The sequence below is a fragment of the Ranitomeya variabilis genome, chromosome 2, assembly GCF_051348905.1.
Source record: "Ranitomeya variabilis isolate aRanVar5 chromosome 2, aRanVar5.hap1, whole genome shotgun sequence".
In the NCBI taxonomy this organism is placed as follows: Eukaryota; Metazoa; Chordata; class Amphibia; order Anura; family Dendrobatidae; genus Ranitomeya; species Ranitomeya variabilis.
In genome coordinates this window covers 716871173-716897341 of record NC_135233.1, presented here as the reverse complement: position 1 = coordinate 716897341, position 26169 = coordinate 716871173, and the positions used below count along the sequence as shown (strand labels likewise).

At 45.1% G+C, this 26169-nt stretch overlaps 1 protein-coding gene across 2 annotated transcripts; it reads right to left on the bottom strand.

Annotated features, from left to right (window-relative positions):
* Nucleotides 1-7: 7 nt before the first annotated feature.
* On the bottom strand, nucleotides 8-24575 carry LOC143809859 (germ cell nuclear acidic protein-like). 2 transcript variants are annotated; one of them, XM_077292842.1, is made up of 14 exons: nucleotides 24465-24575; nucleotides 23167-23245; nucleotides 22632-22674; nucleotides 22331-22401; nucleotides 22114-22230; nucleotides 21777-21822; nucleotides 21178-21319; nucleotides 20741-20873; nucleotides 20079-20286; nucleotides 19702-19941; nucleotides 19197-19337; nucleotides 18768-18896; nucleotides 18145-18349; nucleotides 17332-17586 (listed from the first exon to the last, which is right to left on the bottom strand). In XM_077292842.1, exons 1-10 carry the CDS (start codon nucleotides 24531-24533, stop codon nucleotides 19860-19862), a joined length of 990 nt encoding a protein of 329 aa, XP_077148957.1. In that variant the 5' UTR covers nucleotides 24534-24575; the 3' UTR covers nucleotides 17332-17586; nucleotides 18145-18349; nucleotides 18768-18896; nucleotides 19197-19337; nucleotides 19702-19859. The 2 variants fall into 2 exon arrangements, with proteins under 2 accessions (XP_077148958.1, XP_077148957.1); XM_077292843.1 differs by lacking the exons at nucleotides 17332-17586; nucleotides 18145-18349; nucleotides 18768-18896; ... (7 more) ...; nucleotides 22331-22401; nucleotides 22632-22674 and adding exons at nucleotides 8-122; nucleotides 260-467; nucleotides 922-1054; ... (3 more) ...; nucleotides 2511-2581; nucleotides 2812-2851.
* Nucleotides 24576-26169: the final 1594 nt, after the last annotated feature.

Below are 26169 nucleotides of genomic sequence, written 5' to 3'. Positions count from 1 at the left end.
GAGATGTAGATGGTCCTCCCAGAGGTAGGTGGTTATCATCTTAGATGTTTTCCATAAGAAGTTTGCCTCCACATTTTCGGCAATATTCCTTCTCTTTACAGATCTTAGAGAAACGTCCGACTCTAAGGAGACAGAAAGAACATGGATTAGCAGGCAAGAAAGGGCAGGAATATCAGTTACTAGAGATGATGTCCGGGTATCAGAATATTGCATTAATGTAGTTTCTTTATAATTATATAAAAATAAAATATTTCCTTACCTGCGTCCACAACCTGCGCACACATAGTTGTACTTGTACTTGATGTCAAAAGTGTGATAGACGCTCACAGGTGGTAACTCGGGGTGGACACGTGCGGCCTGTTCGGTGTACGACACCCAGAATGGACCATGTCCATCAATTTGTACGCCATTTAAATGCCAGCAAGCGGCATGGCACATTTCGTGCAGTAATGTGTCTCTAAGGCGCTCTAAAGATAGAAATTACACAGTTACTATAAGCTATAAAGATACTTCACATCACAAGTGCCAACCTGCTGGGCCATATAATCGGGAAAGCTTCAGAAACCTTTGCCCTGGAGCTTTGGATATTTCCCCAACTAAAGGATCTGAAGGATCTCCATCACCCAGGCTGACTTTTCTGATTCATCGACCCAGTCATTTCTAGTTACAAGCCTGGAAGTTACTATTTATGTGTATTTTATACATTGTTCACCTTCGGACCCCCCACACTTAGGGAAAAAGGAGCCATGGAAGGTTTTTCAATTATCCTATCCAGTTAAGAGCCTACAGCCGTGTATGTGTGTCTGTGTTTCTCTGGTTTGCAAGCTATGAAAGTTTCAGTAACTTCAGTCTGGCCCTAACAACCTGTTATTTCTATCACAATGTCAATTTTTTGCTATATGATGGTCATATCAGACTTACCTGCAGAGTCGCACACTTTCTCTGACAGTTGAATTATGGAGTATAGATCTCCATCCAGAAAGGTGTTACGGCAGTTTCCAGCTGATACCCTGAGTCTCTTACTCCACTTTATTTCTATGTTTGACTCAGGAAGCTAAAGATGAGGAATGAAGAAATAAAATACTTTATATCTGTAATTCAATGAAAAACAGCGAAAAATACAGTCCCTTCTAAGACACTACAAAAGGGAGGTATAACTTGTGACTACTGGTCCTAAAGGCTCCCATAGCCACAGGGTCTCGGGGTGAGTGCTACCTCCTCCGCACCAGTATCACTGTACATTTACATGGAGGAATAGTAAAAGTTATAGATGATTTATTACACAGACGTTTACATGAAGAGTTACAGATAGCAGAATATAGATGAGGATGTACGACCCGGGGATTGTAATACTTTACCTTGCTCTCAAACACGGTGCTGTTGAAGATCTTGAACAGCCATGTAACCAGCTCATATTTGGTGTTTGGGAAGTCCTGCACATACGGAGATGCCGGAGATGTGAGGTCCATTAAGACCCAGCCCTGAGTGGCACAAATAGGCCTAGAAGTATAGAAGATCATACATGAAGCCTTAGGTCATATCTCAGGACATACAGAACATTTACCTATTAATTTCTTTCCCCTACAATTTAGAAGGGATTTCCCAATTAAGAATCGAGTCACCCCAATGGTAGAAGGTCAGGGGCACATATACAGCAGGGGCATCCAGCAACAAGCTACGAGTCCGGGCAGGTGGAAGTATCAGCACGGAGATAAATCTCCCGAAAATGTCTATGCAAGAATATAATATATTGCTATGTGAGCGGAGCTGGAACGTCTCATTGGGAGCCAGGAGTTCTATAGGGCAGAGAGGAGGATTAACTACACCCTGACATGGATTGGGGTGTAAAGCAAGGAGATGTGGGAGTGTTGGATTATGTGAACTGAGGTGATGGCTGAGGACGTCCACCAGCAGGGGGCACCACTTTTTAGTTTATAGTATACCATAACTTTATGTAACTTACTGCTCCTCTGAGGTGGATCTCTCCAGGCATCCTGATGATTCTGTATCTGGAAGGAAACATGGAGCAGTGAAAATCTTTTCATCTTTGGTCATTTTTACATTAGGGCATCTACGTTATATTCGTATACAGTTTAGCTAAATTTTCCACCCTTGATTTAAAGGGAGTGAAAAGGCAGCAGATATTCGGGGCCATTACTCCTTTTTACTGCCTTGACTGTGACCACTTTTTGGCTATCCGGCCAAGGTGCCCTGTCTGTTGTTAGATTATATTTAGGGGAAATATGTGTAATCTTTATAAATTGTGATATAATCCATAGTTTTGGACACTGACCAGTGACAGGAGATGATGGTGTCATTATATTGTAGTCTCCATCGCTGAGAATATAAATCTGTGGAGATCCACATTGCTCAGGGGCGTCATCAGCCTCGATGTCAGAAGTCCTGAGTCCTGTGAATAACATAGAACAGAACAGAAAATGGATTAATGGACTGTGTCAGATACCAGAAATCTAGGTTGTGTCTAGAAAACACAGCTAATTAGTCCTTACTTTTGGGAGATGATGTCTCCTCCCCACTAAGATAATCATCGTCATCAGACACAACAATGATGTTGATGTCACTGTGAAAGCAAATAAAGAAATTGGAATTAATGGGGAAAATTCTAATATTAAAACTACATGAAATTAATTATGAAATTATTGATATAAATGGATCAGATGAAATAATTCACAGCCCAGGAACCATTAGGGTCTCATATGAAGCCACGATGAAGGACACTGATTGTCCCCAATAGAAATGTCTCCCAATGGGACCTGAGCTCAGAGATGGAGAAGATGAGATTCATCCTACCTGTAAATGTCATTGCTGAATGACGGAAAAGTTATTACATCTGAGGAAGTGAAAAAAAAGATGATATGTTAGACGTTTATTATAGGTAACAGCAATAAGTGATAACTAAAGGGATCTTTCAGAACGTGAAGATTGGTGGCAAATTGCAATACTTAGGGTACCGTCACACATTGAAATTTCCATCGCTACGACGTTACGATTCGTGACGTTCTAGCGATATCGTTACGATATCGCTGGGTCTGACACGCTACTGCGATCAGACACCCTGCTGAGAATCGTACGTCATAGCAGATCGTTTGGAACTTTCTTTCGTCGCTTGATCACCCGCTGACATCGCTGGATCGTTGTGTGTGACAGCGATCCAGCGATGTCTTCGCTTGTAACCAGGGTAAACATCGGGTAACTAAGCGCAGGGCCGCGCTTAGTAACCCGATGTTTACCCTGGTTACAAGCGTAAACGTAAAAAAACAAACCGTACATACTCACCCGTCGGTGTCCTTCAGGTCCCTTGCCGTCTGCTTCCTGCTCTGAGTGCCGGCCGGAAAGTGAGAGCAGAGCGCAGCGGTGCTGCAGATGTTATCCCAGTATCAAAGCCAGCTTCCTGTTGGTCCGGAAGTCTCGGTCTTTTTTTCGGATGGGACTAGAAAAAGAGAAGAAATATAAGACCCCCAATGTCACATAAATCATCAGAAACATCAGTAAAGGGTATGAAAATAACACAAGGGCACATGAGGTAACGGATGCGGGGTGCGGGGGGCATGTTATTCTTATAATAATACTAATAATGATAGAGACGGTCTAGTAAGATGGATATAAACTCTTTTGCGATTTTCTAAGGTCAAAGCTCATTTACCCAATACCCAAACAGGAATATTACTCTCCATTATCAGTTAGTAAGGAGCCAACAATCAGCAATGTTATGTATTCTAACACATAAATCATTGGCCATAAATGCCCCCGGCTCAATGCACCCTCACGAAAAAAAAATGACGTCTGGGGGCATCGCACAGGGGTCATAGAGTGAAATGAAGATAGACATGCGCAGATTATACTGCGCGGCCATTTTACTGGAGACCATACCCGGGCATGCATATGCGATGAAGTGGCCATCTTGGAGAGGAAAATAAACATGCGCATAAGGAGCCAAGTCACCATCTCTAAGGGGTATACTTGCGCAAATATAAGACCGAATAAGGTCAAGTTGCAAGAATGGCACACCACATAGCACGCAAAACCGGGCAAGTCCACAGAGTGACACATTACATATATAAATAACGACCCAAGAAAAAAGAAGAAACACTTATGGCAAAATAATCAGCATCGGGCGCATAAAGGTGGCATTTACTAGCAAAAAATTCATTTACATAAATTAAACGGGGTACCAAATTATCCAACACATAATCACATATAGATTATATAATGCTAATTACTATCAGACACATGTATATCCATGAGGGCATTATATGGGCAGCACAAATACATATGTATATATAATATAAAAGTATAACAATACGAAAAAAACCAAGTTCTGCTTACCTGACCGCGCTCCTGCTCTCTCCACGCAGCTGAAGCGTGCACTCGCCGGCGACTGACAATGACATCAGACGCCGGCGACATGCACGCTGGGACTGACGTCACCTGCCAGCCTCAGATTGGCTGGTGGCTGTTAACTAGTGACGTGCGGGTGCGGTCTCGCACGTCAATAGCGTTAAACAGCTGCAGCCTGCAGCGCCGGCCGCGGCCCAGTGACCCACCCCCGCATTGTGCTGCCTGGGGCGGCCCGCCCCCCCGCACCCCCCTTCCTACGCCACTGCCTAAATGAGTTATATATAAGAATAATGCAGAGAAGTGACGGCTCACCTGATGGAAATCCTCATCGCTGCTGTTCTCTGAATCAGAATGAACAAATGTTCGCTTTTTATTCGCCATTTTATGACTCTCACAAAACCACAATCCACTCTCTCCAACGCCTTCAACAACCCTCAACGGAATTACGCGTTACACGGCATCTAGAACTGTCCGGTAACTGTGACATCACTGTAGTGACTCCATCAGCTCTGCACCATCATCACTGTGACCTCAGCACATATACAATTATAAGCAGCTATGTATGTACAGACAGGAGGCTGCACGAATATCCCCGATAATTATTCTAATCACATGGGGTAATAATGGTGGGGTTATTTCCAATGAAGTCTGTTTGTAAAAAGTGTTGTCTATTGGTGAAAATAGATTTCCCCCTTTTATTTTCCTCCCTTCGTTCCTCATTTTATCATTGCTTTTATAAGTTTGTATGTCTGCTTCCTAAATCTTTTCTCGCTGTTTAGCTTTTTCTGTAACTTAAAAAAATTACAGTTTTATAAAAAAAATGGCTCAGATTTATCAAATAAGACAAATATTCTTCTATAAGAAACCGAGGCTTACAGGACTGTGGGACAAGTACATATGTAGTGGTGTATGGTGCCAATTACATATGGAGCATCTTATGGGGCCAATTATATATTGAGCAGTATATGGGGCCAATTACATATGGAGCAGTATATGGGGGCAATAATATATGGAGCAGTATATGGGGCCAATTACATATGGAGCAGCATATGGCACCAATTACATATGGAGCAGTATATGGGGCCAATTACAAATGGAGCAGTATATGGGGCCAATTACATATGGACCAGTGTATGGGGACAATTACATATGGACCAGTGTATGGTGACAATTACATATGCAGCAGCATATGGGGCCAATAATATATGGAGCAGTATATGCGTCTAATTATATAAGGAGTAGTATATGGGCTAATTACATATGGAGCAGTATATGGGGACAATTTTATATGGATTATCTTATGGGGTCAATTATGTATGGAGCATCTTATGGGGTCAATTACATATGGAGCAGTATATTGGACCAATTACATATGGAGCATTATAAGGGGCCAGTTACATATGGAGCAGAATATTGAACCAATTACATATGGAACAATTTAGGGGGCCAATTACATATGGAGGAGTATATGGTGCCAATTTTGAATGGAGCAGTATATGGGACCAATAGTATATGGGGCCAATTACATATGGAGCATAATATGGAGCCAATTACATATGGAGAATCTTATGGGGCCAATTATATATGGAGAATAATATGGATCCAATTACATATGGAGCATCTTATGGGGCCAATTATATATGGAGAAGTACAGTACAGACCAAAAGTTTGGACACACCTCCTCATTTAAAGATTTTTCTGTCTTTTCATGACTATGAAAAAATTGTACATTCATACTGAAGGCATCAAAACTATGAATGAACACATGTGGAATTATATACTTAACAAAAAAGTGTGAAACAACTGAAAATATGTCTTATATTCTAGGTTCCTCAAAGTAGCCACCTTTTGCTTTGATGACTGCTTTGCACACTCTTGGCATTCTCCTGATGAGATTCAAGAGGTAGTCACCCGGAATGGTTTTCATTTAACAGGTGTGCCCTGTCAGGTTTAATAAGTGGGATTTCCTGCCTTATAAATGGGGTTGGAACCATCAGTTGTGTTGTACAGAAGTCTGGTGGATACACAGCTGATAGTCCTACTGAATAGACTGTTAGAATTTGCATTATGGCATGAAAAAAGCAGCTAAGTAAAGAAAAACGAGTGGCCATCATTACTTTAAGAAATGAAGGTCAGTCAGTCCGAAAAATTGGGCAAACTTTAAAAGTGTCCCCAAGTGCAGTGGCAAAAACCATCAGGCGCTACAAAGAAACTGGCTCACATGAGTACAGCCCCAGGAAAGGAAGACAAATAGTCACCTCTGCTTCTGAGGATAAGTTTATCCGAGTCACCAGCCTCAGAAATCGCAGGTTAACAGCAGCTCAGATTAGAGACCAGGTCAATGCCACACAAAGTTCTACCAGCAGACATATCTCTACAACAACTGTTAAGAGGAGACTTTGTGCAGCAGGCCTTCATGGTAAAATAGCTGCTAGGAAACCACTGCTAAGGACAGGCAACAAGCAGAAGAGACTTGTTTGGGCTAAAGAACACAAGGAATGGACATTAGACCAGTGGAAATCTGTGCTTTGGTCTGATGAGTCCAAATTTGAGATCTTTGGTTCCAACCACCTTGTCTTTGTGCGACGCAGAAAAGGTGAGCGGATGGACTCTACATGCCTGGTTCCCACCGTGAAGCATGGAGGAGGAGGTGTGATGGTGTGGGGGTGCTTTGCTGGTGACACTGCTGGGGATTTATTCAAAATTGAAGGCATACTGAACCAGCATGGCTACCACAGCATCTTGCAGCGGCATGCTATTCCATCCGGTTTGCGTTTAGTTGGACCATCATTTATTTTTCTACAGGACAATGACCGCAAACACACCTCCAGGCTGTCTAAAGGCTATTTGACCAAGAAGGAGAGTGATGGGGTGCTACGCCAGATGACCTGGCCTCCACAGTCATCAGACCTGAACCCAATCGAAATGGTTTGGGGTGAACTGGACCGCAGAGTGAAGGCAAAAGGGCCAACAAGTGCTAAGCATCTCTGGGAACTCCTTCAAGATTATTGGAAGACCATTCCCAGTGACTACCTCTTGAAGCTCATCAAGAGAATGCCAAGAGTGTGCAAAGCAGTCATCAAAGCAAAAGGTGGCTATTTTGAAGAACCTAGAATATAAGACATATTTTCAGTTGTTTCACACTTTTTTGTTAAGTATATAATTCCACATATTTTAATTCATAGTTTTGATGCCTTCAGTGTGAATGTTCAATTTTCATAGTCATGAAAATACAGAAAAATCTTTAAATGAGAAGGTGTGTCCAAACTTTTGGTCTGTACTGTATATGGGGCCAATTACATATGGACCAGTATATGGGGTCAATCACATATGGAGCAGTATATGGGGCCAATTACATATGGACCAGTATATGGGGACAATTATAAAAGGAGTAGGAAATGGGGCCAATAGTATATTGTCAATCAAAGGTAAAGGATTCGGAGGCTGCGGCAGGACACATGACGAATCCTCTCTGGACAGAGAGGAGCCCTGGTATGCCCTGCTCCTCTGGCTGGGACGGCTGCTGCTCCTGTAAGGAGGTTGCTTTCCCTGCTCCTTGCCTGGAACCACTTAGTCAGACAGCTGGGTTGTTGGGGGGAAGACTTTCTGCCTTGGACAGAGGGGACCAGGGGACTGCTGGGAAGAGAGAGGGGAGTGGTCAGAAAAGAGCGGGAGAGCAGAGGAAAGGCAGCGCGCCAAAGAGAGGGCAGGCTGCAGCGCCGTGCTCCCCTAAAAGTAGTGCTCCCCGTGAGGGCACTGAGGCTGAGATACCCACCAGAGTGAAGGCTGGATGTAGGGGTTTAGATTTGGAAGCCTCCTGAATCAGAGACAGTGACTGTGCAGCCCTGGTGACCGCAGTGACAAGCAAAGATCCCTGAGTGTGATAAGTAACTGCCCAGTGTGTGTGTGACACCGTTACTACAGAGAGACTGTCAGCCTGGTGCACAGAGGCTCTTGCAGCAGCGACGGAGACTGTGCTATTTCCTGGTTCCAGTTTCACTTTGAGAAGAACAGGCTGCAAAGGTTTAACCCCGGAGTCTCCAGGAGTCTCCAGTTCTCAGAAGACAGGAAAGACTTCAGACTTTTCAAGTGCTGTTGGTGACTGTACCCACATTGGAATAAGGACCCTTCAGTCAGGACCTCCCTGGACTGATAAGTTACAAGAACACTCGTTAACCCTTTCGTTTCCGTTTAACTGTTTACTATTGATTTACCTCTATTAACCCCCTGTTTACTCCCTGCGAGGAGAATCTACTCCTGTTAATAAATTCCCCTCAACAGTTGGTCTGTCTGTTCCGTGGTGACATACGCAACCCTGCACACTATTACACTCCTGCCACTTGGACGGCTGCCTTCCTTGTGTCCATGCTGATGGTGAGCAAATCGTTTTGGTCCATCTTCATCTCATGCGATGATCTGGCTTCAGCAGCTACCTGCTCCGCTCCTTGACCTTATGAAGTGGTAGCCAGTGCCATCTTGTGGGGCCTCCATTCCAGTTCCGATGATTGCCCTCCCCCTCGCCGCAAAAGCCGGCCAGACACGCTCCTCATTCCAAAATAGCATCCGGCATTGCATAGGGTGCCGTCTCTTGCTTCCGGCACACCTTCTTGACGTCACTCGGGGGCGCCTACCAGCATGCCTTGTCGCACCACCATCCTGCCCATGTTGTAGGCGGTACCCATAAGATGCCCCAGCCGCTCAACCATGCTGAGACCAGCTGGGAGCCAGCTCAGGGAGTGCAGCAGGGGGAAGGCGGCATGGTGGACCAAGCCAGGATAAACCGACTACGCCGCCTGTGCCCCCTAATACACTGAGCCCCTGTGGGACTCATGGACAGCATTTCCAGAACCGGAAGGCCAGCACAACAGGTACGAGACCTGTTCTTCAGACGCAGGGACGGGCCTGGGACCTTTCCTTTCACCCATTACAGGTGACCGTCTTTCTCAGTATGGGAATCCCATCAAGGCCAGGAACCCAACTAAAGTGGGGGAGAGGTACCGCCTTTTTATTTCAGTAGGTTCCAGTCTTGGGTGGGTGGATCCCTCTCTCTCTCTCTCAGGTGTGCTGTCATGAGTGAAAGGAAAATATGCAATTTTCCTATCCTGGCGAGCCTGTGGCCACTCCTGGTGGGAAAAATCTTCCGTTGCAGACAAACGCTGAAAGGGCAGAAAGGAACAAAACTTACCCTTCAGAGGAGGCCGGTGAAGTCTGGACCGAGGAAGGAGGGAGCTCGTCCCTCCAGTTGCCTCCTTAATAATTTGGTCCAACTTGGAGCCAAATAGACGCGAACCCTGGAAAGGCAAGCTGGTAAGTGACTTTTTTGAAGATAAGTCCGCCTGCCATGCCTTAAGCCAAATAGTCCATTAGATGGCCACAATATTGCTGGACGCCTGAGCTGCACATGAAGCGGTGTCCAGGGAGGTGGATACCATGTACTTCCCTGCATGAGGAAACTGGTCCTCGAGGTCGGCCAATTCCTCCGTTCGGACTCCAGAAAGAATGCCCTGACGGAGTTGTTTAGCCCATGCAGCTATGGACTTTGACACCCAGGCGGTGGCAAGGGCAGGGCACAATGTAGAAGCGGCCACTTCAAAGGCAGACTTAGCAAAAGACTCTATGATCCTGTCATTTGAGTCCATGAGGGATGCTCCCGTTGTAAGTGGGACGACCGTGTTGGTGGACAGTCTGGAAACTGGAGGGTCCACAGTTTGAGAAGTGGTCCAGTTCGCCGTGAGCTCAGGGGCGAAGGGATATAGGACGCTGAGGCACTTCTCTCTTTGGAAGCATCTGGTTGGGTTTTCCCATTCCGTAGAAAATACCTCCTCAAATTCTCTGAGTGTGGCAAAGACCTTAGGAGCTGGTCTCGACCTTCTAAACGAAACCGCCTGTTCTGCGGGTTCCGTAGCGGTATCCGTGAAGTTAAAGGTCTAATTGACCACCATAATGAGGCTTTGGAGAGAGCATCTGGAGCGCCCCCACACCGCTGCAGGGCCGAGGGGTACCCGGAGCCGGGCCTCTGGGTCTCAGTCCTGGGGTTGTCACGGTGGCTACACCCGGTCCGTGGCCCTGTCTGTCAGTGGGGGACGTCCGGTGCTGTAAGTGGTGTTGTAACGGTGCAGTTGTGGAGTGCAGGTCGCGGTAAATAACGAGGACACCAGGTTGCAGTCTCTTTACCTCTTTACTGGAGATCTCTGAGTCCTCAGTCCAGAATACGGTTCACCAGGCTGCGCAAGTCCGGCCGGTCCAATGGCACCTCCAGAGTTCACTTCACAGGTGGAAATCGGTGCCTTCCTTCTTAGCGCTATGTGTTGTAGTCCTCCCCTGCTGTGCTTACGGAAAGTACCCCACAACCATTGTGTCTGTTTCTTAAGTTCCCTCACAACTCGATTAAATGATGTTCTTCTAATCTTCCGTCCCTTCCTGATGTTACAGTTAGAACGGCACCCGTTTGTCGGATAGGCCTGGAGTTCTTCCGGGACCCTAGAGACGCCCCTCTCCCGCAATTGCCTCCCAAGACTTCATAGGTGATATGTGTTAGACAGCCCGCCTTAAACTGACTGTCCTGCCGCTGTTTAGAGTATTGCTTGAAGCTGAATGTTATAATACTCCCTCGGCGTTCCGGCCACCGGTAGTGCGCCTCAGTAGGGTGTTGCTCCGGTCTTACAGCACGACCCCTACTGGAATTCTCCTATTGCTTGATCTCGTTTCTCACTCAGCACAATCTATCTCGCTTCTAGTCCTTTCTTGGATCCCGCCGCTTCCCGGAGCTGGCGCGGACCCGTTACGTTCTTTTCAATGCCAAGCCTCTGTCAGGATCCCACCCATGACAGAGACCCTACTGTCTCTTCCTCCACAACACCCTCTGCCACTAGGTGTTGCTTCGTCCAATCCAGTCAGCTTTCTCATCTAACTTCCTGCCTGACCCCCAGTTTACCCACTATGGTGGGGAGTGGCCTAATGAATAGAACCCTTAGCTCCCCCCGGAGGCCCGGCTGTGAAATGTATTGGTGTCTGTGATACCTGGTCAGATGAACTCCTTCAGTGCCATCGGACGCACCATGGCTCCCCATAGTGGCGGAGCCACAGTACTGCAACGACCAGGACTCTGGGGCGCTGCACTCCCCCCTGGTTAAACACAGTACTCCGGGACTGGGAAGAAAACAACAATACAAGTTAGCAAAAAGACATACAATTTTTGTTGAGTGCAATGACAATAAGTATACTTGAACAAGCTTCCCTTTATGGGAGGTAAGGACACTTGAACGTTACAAACATGGCAAAAATGTCATAGCAACATGCTATAATTAACTTTTCTTACCCAACCGGGTATCCTACTAAGTGCAAACATTATTGAACAATAATTTAACTTTGCCTTTAAGGACATACACTCTTTATCCACTAAAGACCTTCCTATAATCACATTATAAGGCATTTTAACTTTCTCATTCTCCTACTTTGGATCTGCAGGACCGCCTGTCCTATTGGCACCAGACCTACTGCCTCTCCTTTCTGTTACAGAACCGCCCCGTTCAGCCAGGGCCTACTGCCTTTTCAACTACTATACATAGTATAGGACATAACATACTTTCAGTTTTAGAAGCACTGAGCCATCTACGTATAGCTCCTAGGAGGACTCACTACCTAACCCCTACGGGTTCACTTTCTGTCCTCTGTAGCACATTATTAACTCTTCTTAACTTTCTATGGAGGACTCAGGGTTTACCTTCTATCCCCAGTTTCTTATCAACATTATCAACTATCTTCTTAGATCATCAACCTTCATTAATACTTTCTTACTTCCAACTATGCAGGACACTCTGTCTACCCCTATGGGCCTACTGCATCTTCCTTCTGTCTCTCAATCTTTCTTCTAAGGAACATTATCAGCATTTCTTTACAGTTAACCAGTTGGATACATATAACTTTTACATGTAAGCATCATCATTTTCTCTTATCAAACATCATTGCTATCTATCAGTCTTAAAGCAATACCATTTCTTTAAGTGCAACACGTGAACATCCCCTTTAAGAGGGGACCAAGTCTTTAGGAGGTAGCATTTGTTCTCTAGCTACCAGTCCATACTCAGCAAAAGCTCCAGTGTGGTATCTTCACAAAGAGTCTCTTTCTAAGTAAAACCAGTAGGAAGCACCTTTAATAAGGTGCTAACTATATACAAAAAGTTTGTATCATGCACGGTCCATGATTGCGGCAGTTCTTGATAACAGGAAACAAAAAGTGGAAAAACAAACCAAACAATTGGGATCCCGGGTCAACAAAGGGATCCCTTTTAAAAGTTAACCCTAGACGGGTTCAGCAGCAAAACAGGAACAAACAGTTAAACGAAGAACTATATACATTTTTAAAGCAGTCATGCTTACTCATTCTTCGGGGAGGAAGGTGGTTTCCTCCCGGGCCTCACCAGACCAATGGGTCGTCCGGCTGGTTCAAGGATCGGGTCCCGCCCCAACAGCGACAGGATTCCCCGCCGGGATGTTCTTTTTACCGAGGATCCGGCACGCCCCCACGGTGCATGGTAGGTCCGGGTCCCTCGCTGCTCCCCAGGACCAGGTTCTGTTGTCCTATCGGTGGGAGGTTTCTCTTCGGAAGTGGCAGCGGCGGCCTGAAGCGCAATGCACCGCTGGACGCCCCGCGCCATCCAGCCCGCTTTGCTGGTTGCCCTCCTCCACCTGGTATAAGTGACGGCATCACCCGGCTCCAGGTCACGATCAAATCTTCCACTGCAAGGCTCCACCTCTCCTCGGTCCACGTGGACTTGTAGCGGCTCCCCGATCTCCTGGATAACCCCGCGTCCGTATCGGGGGTTGAAGGAGACCACTACACCCCAGTGGGACAAGGGGGACTCCGCAACAGTGAGTAAGTCTACCTGGGGTACCGGTTGTGGCCGGGCTCGCCATGCAGCCATCATGTGCCGCAGGTGTTCGGCTTCAGGCATGAGCTTCAAGCCTGGTGTCAGCGGCGCACTTCCAGCCGCGACCGGGTTGAGAGGATCAAGGGACATTGGAGACAAGCAGACCTCCGTGGGCTGGCCCAGCCGAGCAGTCACTCGAGCATCGGCCTCCAGGCGAGCAGCGATCCGCCGGGCCTCGGCTGCGGCCGTGCACTCTTCCGACGGCGGCTTGGGGGGTTGGCCCATCGTTGGCTCCGTAAGGGTCAGCTCCCGCAGCGGCGGCGTATCCCGAGCCACACCGGGCTGTCCAGCCTCTCTCGGAGTTCGACCATCCCCATGCGGTGCTTCTGATGTCGCCATCTTTATCTCCTCTCCAATGTCTTCTTCCCGCGGTCTCTTTCGTGGGCGGCCCCGTCTCCATGGTCTCCACCCTCCAAACAGGATCAAGAGGCGGACCTCGGCTGTTGACGGACACGTCCTCAGGACCAAGAAATGTTTAGACTGGGCGGCCATTGTTCTTCGCGCTCTCTAGCTCGTCTACGCCCACTCCACGCCCCTCTTCTCTTCCGGCGCTCTCCTCAGCGCTGCAATGGCGGCGAATTTTGGCGGCAAGTGGCGCAGCACACAGTCCTTGCAATAAAGTACAGTAAATCACAGTTCCAAGGCACACATGACCTGATTCTTCAGGCTTAAGTAGATCCTGTTCGTGACGCCAAGTTTGGAGCGCCCCCACACCGCCGCAGGGCCGAGGGGTACCCGGAGCCGGGCCTCTGGGTCTCAGTCCTGGGGTTGTCACGGTGGCTAGACCCGGTCCGTGGCCCTGTCTGTCAGTGGGGGACGTCCGGTGCAGTAAGTGGTGTTGTAACGGTGCAGTTGTGGAGTGCAGGTCGCGGTAAATAACGAGGACACCAGGTTGCAGTCTCTTTACCTCTTTACTGGAGATCTCTGAGTCCTCAGTCCAGAATGCGGTTCACCAGGCTGCGCAAGTCCGGCCGGTCCAATGGCACCTCCAGAGTTCACTTCACAGGTGGAAATCGGTGCCTTCCTTCTTAGCGCTATGTGTTGTAGTCCTCCCCTGCTGTGCTTACGGAAAGTACCCCACAACCGTTGTGTCTGTTTCTTAAGTTCCCTCACAACTCGATTAAATGATGTTCTTCTAATCTTCCGTCCCTTCCTGATGTTACAGTTAGAACGGCACCCGTTTGTCGGATAGGCCTGGAGTTCTTCCGGGACCCTAGAGACGCCCCTCTCCCACAATTGCCTCCCAAGACTTCATAGGTGATATGTGTTAGACAGCCCGCCTTAAACTGACTGTCCTGCCGCTGTTTAGAGTATTGCTTGAAGCTGAATGTTATAATACTCCCTCGGCGTTCCGGCCACCGGTAGTGCGCCTCAGTAGGGTGTTGCTCCGGTCTTACAGCACGACCCCTACTGGAATTCTCCTATTGCTTGATCTCGTTTCTCACTCAGCACAATCTATCTCGCTTCTAGTCCTTTCTTGGATCCCGCCGCTTCCCGGAGCTGGCGCGGACCCGTTACGTTCTTTTCAATGCCAAGCCTCTGTCAGGATCCCACCCCTGACAGAGACCCTACTGTCTCTTCGTCCACAACACCCTCTGCCACTAGGTGTTGCTTCGTCCAATCCAGTCAGCTTTCTCATCTAACTTCCTGCCTGACCCCCAGTTTACCCACTATGGTGGGGAGTGGCCTAATGAATAGAACCCTTAGCTCCCCCCGGAGGCCCGGCTGTGAAATGTATTGGTGTCTGTGATACCTGGTCAGATGAACTCCTTCAGTGCCATCGGACGCACCATGGCTCCCCATAGTGGCGGAGCCACAGTACTGCAACGACCAGGACTCTGGGGCGCTGCACATCCCCTTTACTTCCTGATACAGCTGTGGAGGAATCTGTCGATAACGCTCCCACAGGGGCCGCTTGTCCCATTGGGATCTCGTGGGTGATAGCGGGGGTACAGCCGAAGTCTTCGTCATGCTGAGTGAACACATCCCGATAGCGTCCCAGCAGGAATTCCACTTATATCTGGCTAGGTGTAAGCCCAGTAAGTTCAGTCCGCATTTGGTCAAGTATTTTCCACCCCTCTTTTTGCTGGAATGGCTCTGACGCAGAGATAGTTCTTACAGCTACGATCCAAGAATCTTCTTCCCTTGTGGTTAATCGGATGGTCTGGCGTGGTATCAATTCTTCTGGCATGCCGATGACTTGGGCTAACTCACACGTGGGGGACAAAGTGAGCTGTTCTTCCTTTAAATTTATAAAGGGCACTGGTACCTTTCCTTCACATACGGTAGCCAGCGTCCATACGACCAATAACCCGGGTGGTAAATTCTCCAGAGCAGCTGGCTCCAGTTGTGTCTCTACCCCTTCCAGGGGCGTCTGGGCCCAGACAGGCAAGGATAGCACGGTCTTTCCAGGAGGTATTTTAAATCCACATGTAGCTGGGGTGATTACCTTTCCCAGCAGTTTCCCTTCGCCGGTGGCTTCTTAGGCCTGTGCCAACCGTATCAATTGCTGGGGGTCTGTGGACTCCACTGTAGCAGGAATACATCCGGGGCCTCATTTATCAAAACACTTCTGAACTCTTTCAACACATTCATCGCCAAGGTGACCGTGTACCCTCGTTCTATGTCCCCCGAGGTCAGCACCACTCCTTTGTGGCCCAGATTCTTTCCGCAGACCTTAATTTGCATCCTGGTCTAAGTCCTGGGTTCTGGTGTCGTTGGGGTCCTGGAATGTCCATTTGCGGGTCCTGGTTCCACGATGGGTCACGCTGGAGAGAGGACAGTCCTTTCTTTTTAAGCGTCGGCACAACGCTAATACAGGCGGGAGAGTATACATTTAACGGCCGCACTTGGTTCACGGCCGGGATGTCGAGTCTAGAACTGCGCCCTCTGTGGTCTGGTCAAGGGGAGGGCTCACTCATGCTCAGAGTCACTGTGGGACTGGATCAGGTGAGAGAAGCAGCCGCACTCAAAAAAAGGGATTTTATGCTTCAATTTGCAAGTAAAAAAAGATTTTAAGTTTATTGAACATTCACCACAGGAAAATATCACTACAATTAAGTGCCAAGGTAAGGTAACGTTTCGACCCTGTTCCTGGGTCTTTATCAAACCTCCCTTGGGAAATAAAAAAAAATAGCCAGGATTGACCTAGGTATATTGAAGACAGAAGTCCCAGCTGGGGCTTAAGGTATCTGGAATAATGGCGCCGTCTGACCATCACATTCCGGACTCATCCCGGGCACACCGAGGCTAACCTCCCTGGATGTGGACGGCAGAGAAAAATTGTTGAAAGGTTGAAACACAGGATAGTCTGGATAGTAGATAAGCAGCTAAAATTAAGTTCCAAAGAAATTGAAGCTGCCCTGAAGTCTCAGGGTACATCAGTGTCAGTGTGAATTATCCATTGACATTTGAATGAAAAGAAACACTCACACTGTGACACATCCATATTGTCTCTTGCACTATCCCTCTTTTTGTAAGCGCCCCTAACAATTGAAAAAGATCACACTCCACAATGGTCCAGCTCCAAGTTTGAGGCATGAATAGTTAAAATCTATTATTTATTGGTTGTGATTAAAACCTGATCATACACTGAATACATTGTGCACCGTATCATCATGTTTTAATTGCAACCAATAAATAATGGATTCTAACTATTGATGTCAAACTTGAAGCTGGACCAGGTGAGCTGGTCTCCTTTTTCAATAGAAGTCCCACAACCCCTCAGTCTACAGAAAAATTCCCCCCAAACTGCAGTCTACAGTAAAGGCAACAGACCTCCGATGCCTATGGCCTGAATAGGTGATAACTCCTATAGGTTTCCTTTTATTTTTCTCACTTACAAGGCAGTGCCAGAGATAGTGGCAGGCAGGTTCTGCATCTCGGCAATCTGAAGTTCCTGAGGATGGCCAGCAGATATAGGAGTAGATAATGAAGAGATGAGGAATACATACTGTATATTCTTTGTTTTTATTTGGGGTCGGGGTGAGGAAGAAGAATATAATTTTTTTATATAATTTTTGCTAATTTTATTTTTTTCCTCTTACAACCTTTTCTCAGCACACTCTTCCTCCTCTTCTGCAGTAGGCCAATGGTTGGTATCATTAGCTGCTCTTCCAGGCTTTATGATGACTCTTGCAGACAACTTTCCATTAGGATGTACATTCGCAGGAGTCGTAGGCATAGTCTCCGATAGGACAAGTCATGTTGTCCACCAAGTACGTAGCCTTCAGAATAGCATGTAGGCCGTGAGCAGGATGTTTAATTTTGGAAGAAGAGGTGCATCCTTGGTCGTATTCTGTGAATGTGGATAATAAGAATGACTTGTTAAAACAAAAATACACTTATTTTATAGCGTAAGGATATAACTTTATGAATATGATCATGTTTGCAGTCCCATGTCAACTGAGTGATTACAGAAAATGTCTTTTGCTCAATTGATATTTCTCTTAATACTGGCTTTAATCTTAATCTGTCATTCAGTCTGATGCTGTGAGTCCATAAGACAATGTTTCCATAGGATATGTGTTTCCTGACGTGTACTGGACTATATGCTGACGCTGGTAGGATGGCTTTTACGCTTTTTTTTAAATCAAAAGTGGTGTTTACTAAGTACTTTATTATTTATATGCTGTATTGCCTTTACTTATTTACTAACAGCAGGGTATATCTTCATTTTGTTTCTATCTTAAGAATAGACAATAGACAGAAAAGAGCAGGAATATCAGTTATTAGTGGAAGGGCATGGATTATTAGTGAAATATTAGATCCTTGTCTTCAGTGAACTCTTGGTGTCAGAATATAAATGTCATTAATATATACTTAATAACTATATGAAAATAAAATATCTTCTTACCTGTTTTCACAACTTGCATACACGTAATTGTGCATTCAGTTGTCATCAATTGTATGATACATGCTCACTGGTGGAAGCCCAGGGTCAACATGGGTGACCTTCTGAGTGTAGGACATCCACAGTGGACCATGTCCATCATTTTGCACTCTGGAAATGCCAGCAGGTGGCATGGCACATTTCTGTGCTAATGTGTCTGTAAGGCACTCTAAAGATAGAAAATACACAATATTAGTTGTAAAGATACTTTACATCCTAAGTGCCAACCTGCTAGGCCATATTATAGGGAAGGCTGAAGAGACATTTTCCCTGGAGCTTTGGAGTTTTCGTCAAGTAAATGATGTAAAGTAACTCCATCACCCAGGATGACTCCTCTGATCTATTGACCCAGCAATTTCTAGTTACACCCCTGGCAGTCAGTTATTATATGTAGTGTATCCACTGCTCACCTCTGGAACACGGAAAAAAGGCTTTTCAATGGTTTGGTTAACAACATATAACCGAGCATGTGTGTTTCTCCAGCTTGGAAGCTACAAAAGTTGCAGTAACTTTAGTCCTGCCTTAACAATCTGTTACTTCTATGAAAATGTTATATTTTTGCAAAATAATTGCCATGTGAAACTTACCTGCGGAGTCACTGACTTTTTCTGACCGCTCATCCTGGGAAATCGATCCTTTTCCTGATAGATATGGATACAATGGGCTCATGTTGCCCTCAGTCTTTTGGTCCACGATATTTGTATGGAAGCAGGAACCTAAACATGAGAAATGAAGAATCAAAATGTATTAAATCTGTTGTTCCATCAACAACAGTAGACAAGCAGTTCCTTCTAGGACACTACAAAATGGAGGAATAACTTGTGGCTACTGGTCCTAAAGACTCTGTTGGGCACCAGGGCCTGGGGTGACTGTTACATTTACACCTCTATAACTGCATTTATATAGAGGGATAGTAAAGGGTATTGTTGATTTTTTTTATATGAAAGTTTACATGAAGAGCTACAGATAGCAGAACATAGATGAGGATGTACAACCCGGGGATTGTAATATTTTACCTTGTTCTCAAACACGGTTCGGTTGTAGAGCTGGAACAGCCATGTAACCAGCTCATGTTTTGTCTCCTGGAAATCCATCATGGAATGAGATGTGGATGATGTAATATCCTTTAGGAAGCAGCCGTGGATGTTATGCAAGGTCTGCAAATAATGGAAGCTCGTATAGTAAGCCGTGGATAATGTCTCATTCTGACTGCCTGTTTGCGGTTGTCTAGACATCTATTGTCTATCTGTGGTTTCCTTTCCCTCAACTGTCCGTGTCCTATGGGTTCAATCTTTATGCTGCACCGATGTCTGTTGTCCGTGTGCCCACCCCAACCTTGGGCTTGGAGGATCCACCTCAACTGGTGAGTCTAACACTGTAATCTTAATCTGCCATCCTTTCTAATGCTGTGAGTTTATAAAACATTGTTTCGGTAGGATATATGTTTCCTGATGTACTGGACACTGACCATTGCATAAATGTTGTTCATATTGTTACTATACAATAAACATGTATACTTACATGGGATAAAGGAAGCAATAAATTGCTTCTGATTGGTAGTCCAGCCCTGATTATGTTTCTGCAGGTTTTGGTGGATTTTTCCAGATTTAGGTCTTATTTCTGGAATGCAGGTCTCCCTGAGATGTAGATGGTCCTCCCAGAGGTAGGTGGTATTCATCTTAGATGTTTTCCATAAGAAGTTTGCCTCCACATTTTCGGCAATATTCCTTCTCTTTACAGATCTTAGAGAAACGTCCGACTCTAAGGAGACAGAAAGAACATGGATTAGCAGGCAAGAAAGGGCAGGAATATCAGTTACTAGAGATGATGTCCGGGTATCAGAATATTGCATTAATGTAGTTTCTTTATAATTATATAAAAATAAAATATTTCCTTACCTGCGTCCACAACCTGCGCACACATAGTTGTACTTGTACTTGATGTCAAAAGTGTGATAGACGCTCACAGGTGGTAACTCGGGGTGGACACGTGCGGCCTGTTCGGTGTACGACACCCAGAATGGACCATGTCCATCAATTTGTACGCCATTTAAATGCCAGCAAGCGGCATGGCACATTTCGTGCAGTAATGTGTCTCTAAGGCGCTCTAAAGATAGAAATTACACAGTTACTATAAGTTATAAAGATACTTCACATCACAAGTGCCAACCTGCTGGGCCATATAATCGGGAAAGCTTCAGAAACCTTTGCCCTGGAGCTTTGGAGATTTCCCCAACTAAAGGATCTGAAGGATCTCCATCACCCAGGCTGACTTTTCTGATTCATCGACCCAGTCATTTCTAGTTACAAGCCTGGAAGTTACTATTTATGTGTATTTTATGCATTGTTCACCTTCGGACCCCCCACACTTAGGGAAAAAGGAGCCATGGAAGGTTTTTCAATTATCCTATCCAGTTAAGAGCCTACAGCCGTGTATGTGTGTCTGTGTTTCTCTGGTTTGCAAGCTATGAAAGTTTCAGTAACTTCAGTCTGGCCCTAACAACCTGTTATTTCTATCACAATGACAATTTTTTGCTATATGATGGTCATATCAGACTTACCTGCAGAGTCGCACACTTTCTCTGACAGTTGAATTATGGAGTATAGATCTCCATCCAGAAAGGTGTTACGGCAGTTTCCAGCTGATACCCTGAGTCTCTTACTCCACTTTATTTCTATGTTTGACTCAGGAAGCTAAAGATGAGGAATGAAGAAATAAAATACTTTATATCTGTAATTCAATGAAAAACAGCGAAAAATACAGTCCCTTCTAAGACACTACAAAAGGGAGGTATAACTTGTGACTACTGGTCCTAAAGACTCCCGTAGCCACGGGGTCCCGGGGTGAGTGCTACCTCCTCCGCAGCAGTATCACTGTGCATTTACATGGAGGAATAGTAAAAGTTATAGATGATTTATTACACAGACGTTTACATGAAGAGTTACAGATAGCAGAATATAAATGAGGATGTACGACCCGGGGATTGTAATACTTTACCTTGCTCTCAAACACGGTGCTGTTGAAGATCTTGAACAGCCATGTAACCAGCTCATATTTGGTGTTCTGGAAGTCCTGCACATACGGAGATGCCGGAGATGTGAGGTCCATTAAGACCCAGCCCTGAGTGGCACAAATAGGCCTAGAAGTATAGAAGATCATACATGAAGCCTTGGGTCATATCTCAGGACATACAGAACATTTACCTATTCATTCCTTTGCCCTACAATTTAGAAGGGATTTCCCAATTAAGAATCAAGTCACCCCAATGGTAGAAGGTCACATATACAGCAGGGGCATCCAGCAACAAGCTACGAGTCCGGGCAGGTGGAAGTATCAGCACGGAGATAAATCTCCCGAAAATGTCTATGCAAGAATATAATATATTGCTATGTGAGCGGAGCTGGAACGTCTCATTGGGAGCCAGGAGTTCTATAGGGCAGAGAGGAGGATTAACTACACCCTGACATGGATTGGGGTGTAAAGCAAGGAGATGTGGGAGTGCTGGATTATGTGAACTGAGGTGATGGCTGAGGACGTCCACCAGTAGGCTGCACCACTTTTTAGTTTATAGGATACCATAACTTTATGTAACTTACTGCTCCTCTGAGGTGGATCTCTCCAGGCATCCTGATGATTCTGTATCTGGAAGGAAACATGGAGCAGTGAAAATCTTTTCATCTTTGGTCATTTTTACATTAGGGCATCTACGTAATATTCGTATACAGTTTAGCTAAATTTGCCACCCTTGATTTAAAGGGAGTGAAAAGGCAGCAGATATTCGGGGCCATTACTCCTTTTTACTCTAGAGTGCCTTGACTGTGACCACTTTTTGGCTATCCGGCCAAGGTGCCCTGTCTGTTGTTAGATTATATTTAGGGGAAATATGTGTAATCTTTATAAACTGTGATATAATCCATAGTTTTGGACACTGACCAGTGACAGGAGATGATGGTGTTATTATATTGTAGTCTCCATCGCTAAGAATATAAATCTGTGGAGATCCACATTGCTCAGGGGCGTCATCAGCCTCGATGTCAGAAGTCCTGAGTCCTGTGAATAACATAGAACAGAACAGAAAATGGATTAATGGACTGTGTCAGATACCAGAAATCTAGGTTGTGTCTAGAAAACACAGCTAATTAGTCCTTACTTTTGGGAGATGATGTCTCCTCCCCACTAAGATAATCATCGTCATCAGACACAACAATGACGTTGAAGTCACTGTGAAAGCAAATAAAGAAATTGGAATTAATGGGGAAAATTCTAATATTAAAACTACATGAAATTAATTATGAAATTATTGATATAAATGGATCAGATGAAATAATTCACAGCCCAGGAACCATTAGGGTCTCATATGAAGCCACGATGAAGGACACTGATTGTCCCCAATAGAAATGTCTCCCAATGGGACCTGAGCTCAGAGATGGAGAAGATGAGATTCATCCTACCTGTAAATGTCATTGCTGAATGACGGAAAAGTTGTTATTACATCTGAGGAAGTGAAAAAAAAGATGATATGTTAGACGTTTATTATAGGTAACAGCAATAAGTGATAACTAAAGGGATCTTTCAGGACGTGAAGATTGGTTGCAATACTTAGTATAGGCTCATAATGATTAGTGTGGGTCTTATCAAAACAATAAAGGAGCCGCAGTGCCTCTGGAAACCTAATCATTGCCCCCTTCATTGTTTGTAACCCAGTCCTATTGTGTGAGCTGCAGTACCAGAATCAGCTGCCCAAGAGATCAAGCCTGAGCTTACAATGAAGGATGTTTTCCAGGATCCGACCACCACTGATCAAACACTGACAGCTTTTACTAAGAATAGGCCATTCACGTTTAAGTTACACACAAGACATTAAAATTGAATAAAAATAAGAAAGTATAGAAACTGTAAACCGTACAATCCCAGGCAAAGCTGTTATTATAAACCCATTATTGTGAGGGCCCATATCAGCAGATTACATTGTATCGGGGTCAGTACCTGGGTCTGCAGATGTTACCCCAGTATCAAAGCCAGCTTCCTGTTGGTCCGGAAGTCTCGGTCTTTTTTTCGGATGGGACTAGAAAAAGAGAAGAAATATAAGACCCCCAATGTCACATAAATCATCAGAAACATCAGTAAAGGGTATGAAAATAACACAAGGGCACATGAGGTAACGGATGCGGGTGCGGGGGGCATGTTATTCTTATATTAATACTAATAATGATAGAGAAGGTCTAGTAAGATGGATATAAACTCTTTTGCGATTTTCTAAGGTCAAAGCTCATTTACCCAATACCCAAACAGGAATATTACTCTCCATTATCAGTTAGTAAGGAGCCAACAATCAGCAATGTTATGTATTCTAACACATAAATCATTGGCCATAAATGCCCCCGGCTCAATGCACCCTCACGAAAAAAAAATGACGTCTGGGGGCATCGCACAGGGGTCATAGAGTGAAATGAAGATAGACATGCGCAGATTATACCGTGCGGCCATTTTACTGGAGACCATACTCGGGCATGCATATGCGATGAAGTGGCCATCTTGGAGAGGAAAATAAACATGTGCATAAGGAGCCAAGTCACCATCTCTAAGGGGTATACTTGCGCAAATATAAGACCGAATAAGGTCAAGTTGCAAGAATGGCACACCACATAGCACGCAAAACCGGGCAAGTCCACAGAGTGACACATTACATATATAAATAACGACCCAAGAAAAAAGAAGAAACACTTATGGCAAAATAATCAGCATCGGGCGCATAAAGGTGGCATTTACTAGCAAAAAATTCATTTACATAAATTAAACGGGGTACCAAATTATCCAACACATAATCACATATAGATTATATAATGCTAATTACTATCAGACACATGTATATCCATGAGGGCATTATATGGGCAGCACAAATACATATGTATATATAATATAAAAGTATAACAATACGAAAAAAACCAAGTTCTGCTTACCTGACCGCGCTCCTGCTCTCTCCACGCAGCTGAAGCGTGCACTCGCCGGCGACTGACAATGACATCAGACGCCGGCGACATGCACGCTGGGACTGACGTCAGCTGCCAGCCTCAGATTGGCTGGTGGCTGTTAACTAGTGACGTGCGGGTGCGGTCTCGCACGTCAATAGCGTTAAACAGCTGCAGCCTGCAGCGCCGGCCGCGGCCCGGTGACCCACCCCCGCATTGTGCTGCCTGGGGCGGCCCGCCCCCCCGCACCCCCCTTCCTACGCCACTGCCTAAATGAGTTATATATAAGAATAATGCAGAGAAGTGACGGCTCACCTGATGGAAATCCTCATCGCTGCTGTTCTCTGAATCAGACAGAACAAATGTTCGCTTTTTATTCGCCATTTTATGACTCTCACAAAACCACAATCCACTCTCTCCAACGCCTTCAACAACCCTCAACGGAATTACGCGTTACACGGCATCTAGAACTGTCCGGTAACTGTGACATCACTGTAGTGACTCCATCAGCTCTACACCATCGTCACTGTGACCTCAGCACATATACAATTATAAGCAGCTATGTATGTACAGACAGGAGGCTGCACGAATATCCCCGCTAATTATTCTAATCACATGGGGTAATAATGGTGGGGTTATTTCCAATGAAGTCTGTTTGTAAAAAGTGTTGTTGTCTATTGGTGAAAATAGATTTCCCCCTTTTATTTTCCTCCCTTCTCTCCCCTTGTTCCTCATTTTATCATTGCTTTTATAAGTTTGTATGTCTGCTTCCTAAATCTTTTCTCGCTGTTTAGCTTTTTCTGTAACTTAAAAAAATTACAGTTTTATAAAAAAATGGCTCAGATTTATCAAATAAGACCAATATTCTTCTATAAGAAACCGAGGCTTACAGGACTGTGGGACAAGTACATATGTAGTGGTGTATGGTGCCAATTACATATGGAGCATCTTATGGGGCCAATTATATATGGAGCAGTATATGGGGCCAATTACATATGGAGCAGTATATGGGGGCAATAATATATGGAGCATCTTATGGGGCCAATTATATATTGAGCAGTATATGGGGCCAATTAAATATGGAGGAGTACATGAGGTCATTTACATATGGAGCAGTATATAGTTCCAATTATATATTGAGCAGTATATGGGGCCAATTACATATGGAGCAGCATATGGCACCAATTACATATGGAGCAGTATATGGGGCCAATTACAAATGGAGCAGTATATGGGACCAATTACATATGGACCAGTGTATGGGGACAATTACATATGGACCAGTGTATGGTGACAATTACATATGCAGCAGCATATGTGGCCAATAATATATGGAGCAGTTTATGCGTCTAATTATATAAGGAGTAGTATATGGGCTAATTACATATGGAGCAGTATATGGGGACAATTACATATGGACCAGTGTATGGGGACAATTACATATGGACCAGTGTATGGTGACAATTACATATGCAGCAGCATATGTGGCCAATAATATATGGAGCAGTATATGCGTCTAATTATATAAGGAGTAGTATATGGGCTAATTACATATGGACCAGTGTATGGGGACAATTACATATGGACCAGTGTATGGTGACAATTACATATGCAGCAGCGTATGTGGCCAATAATATATGGAGCAGTATATGCGGCTAATTATATATGGAGCAGTATATGGGGACAATTTTATATGGATTATCTTATGGGGTCAATTATGTATGGAGCATCTTATGGGGTCAATTACATATGGAGCAGTATATTGGACCAATTACATATAGAGCATTATAAGGGAACAATTACATATGGAGCATTATAAGGGGCCAGTTACATATGGAGCAGAATATTGAACCAATTACATATGGAGCATTATAAGGGGCCAATTACATATGGAGCAGTATATTGGACCAATTACATATGGAACAATTTAGGGGGCCAATTACATATGGAGGAGTATATGGTGCCAATTATGAATGGAGCAGTATATGGGACCAATAGTATATGGGGCCAATTACATATG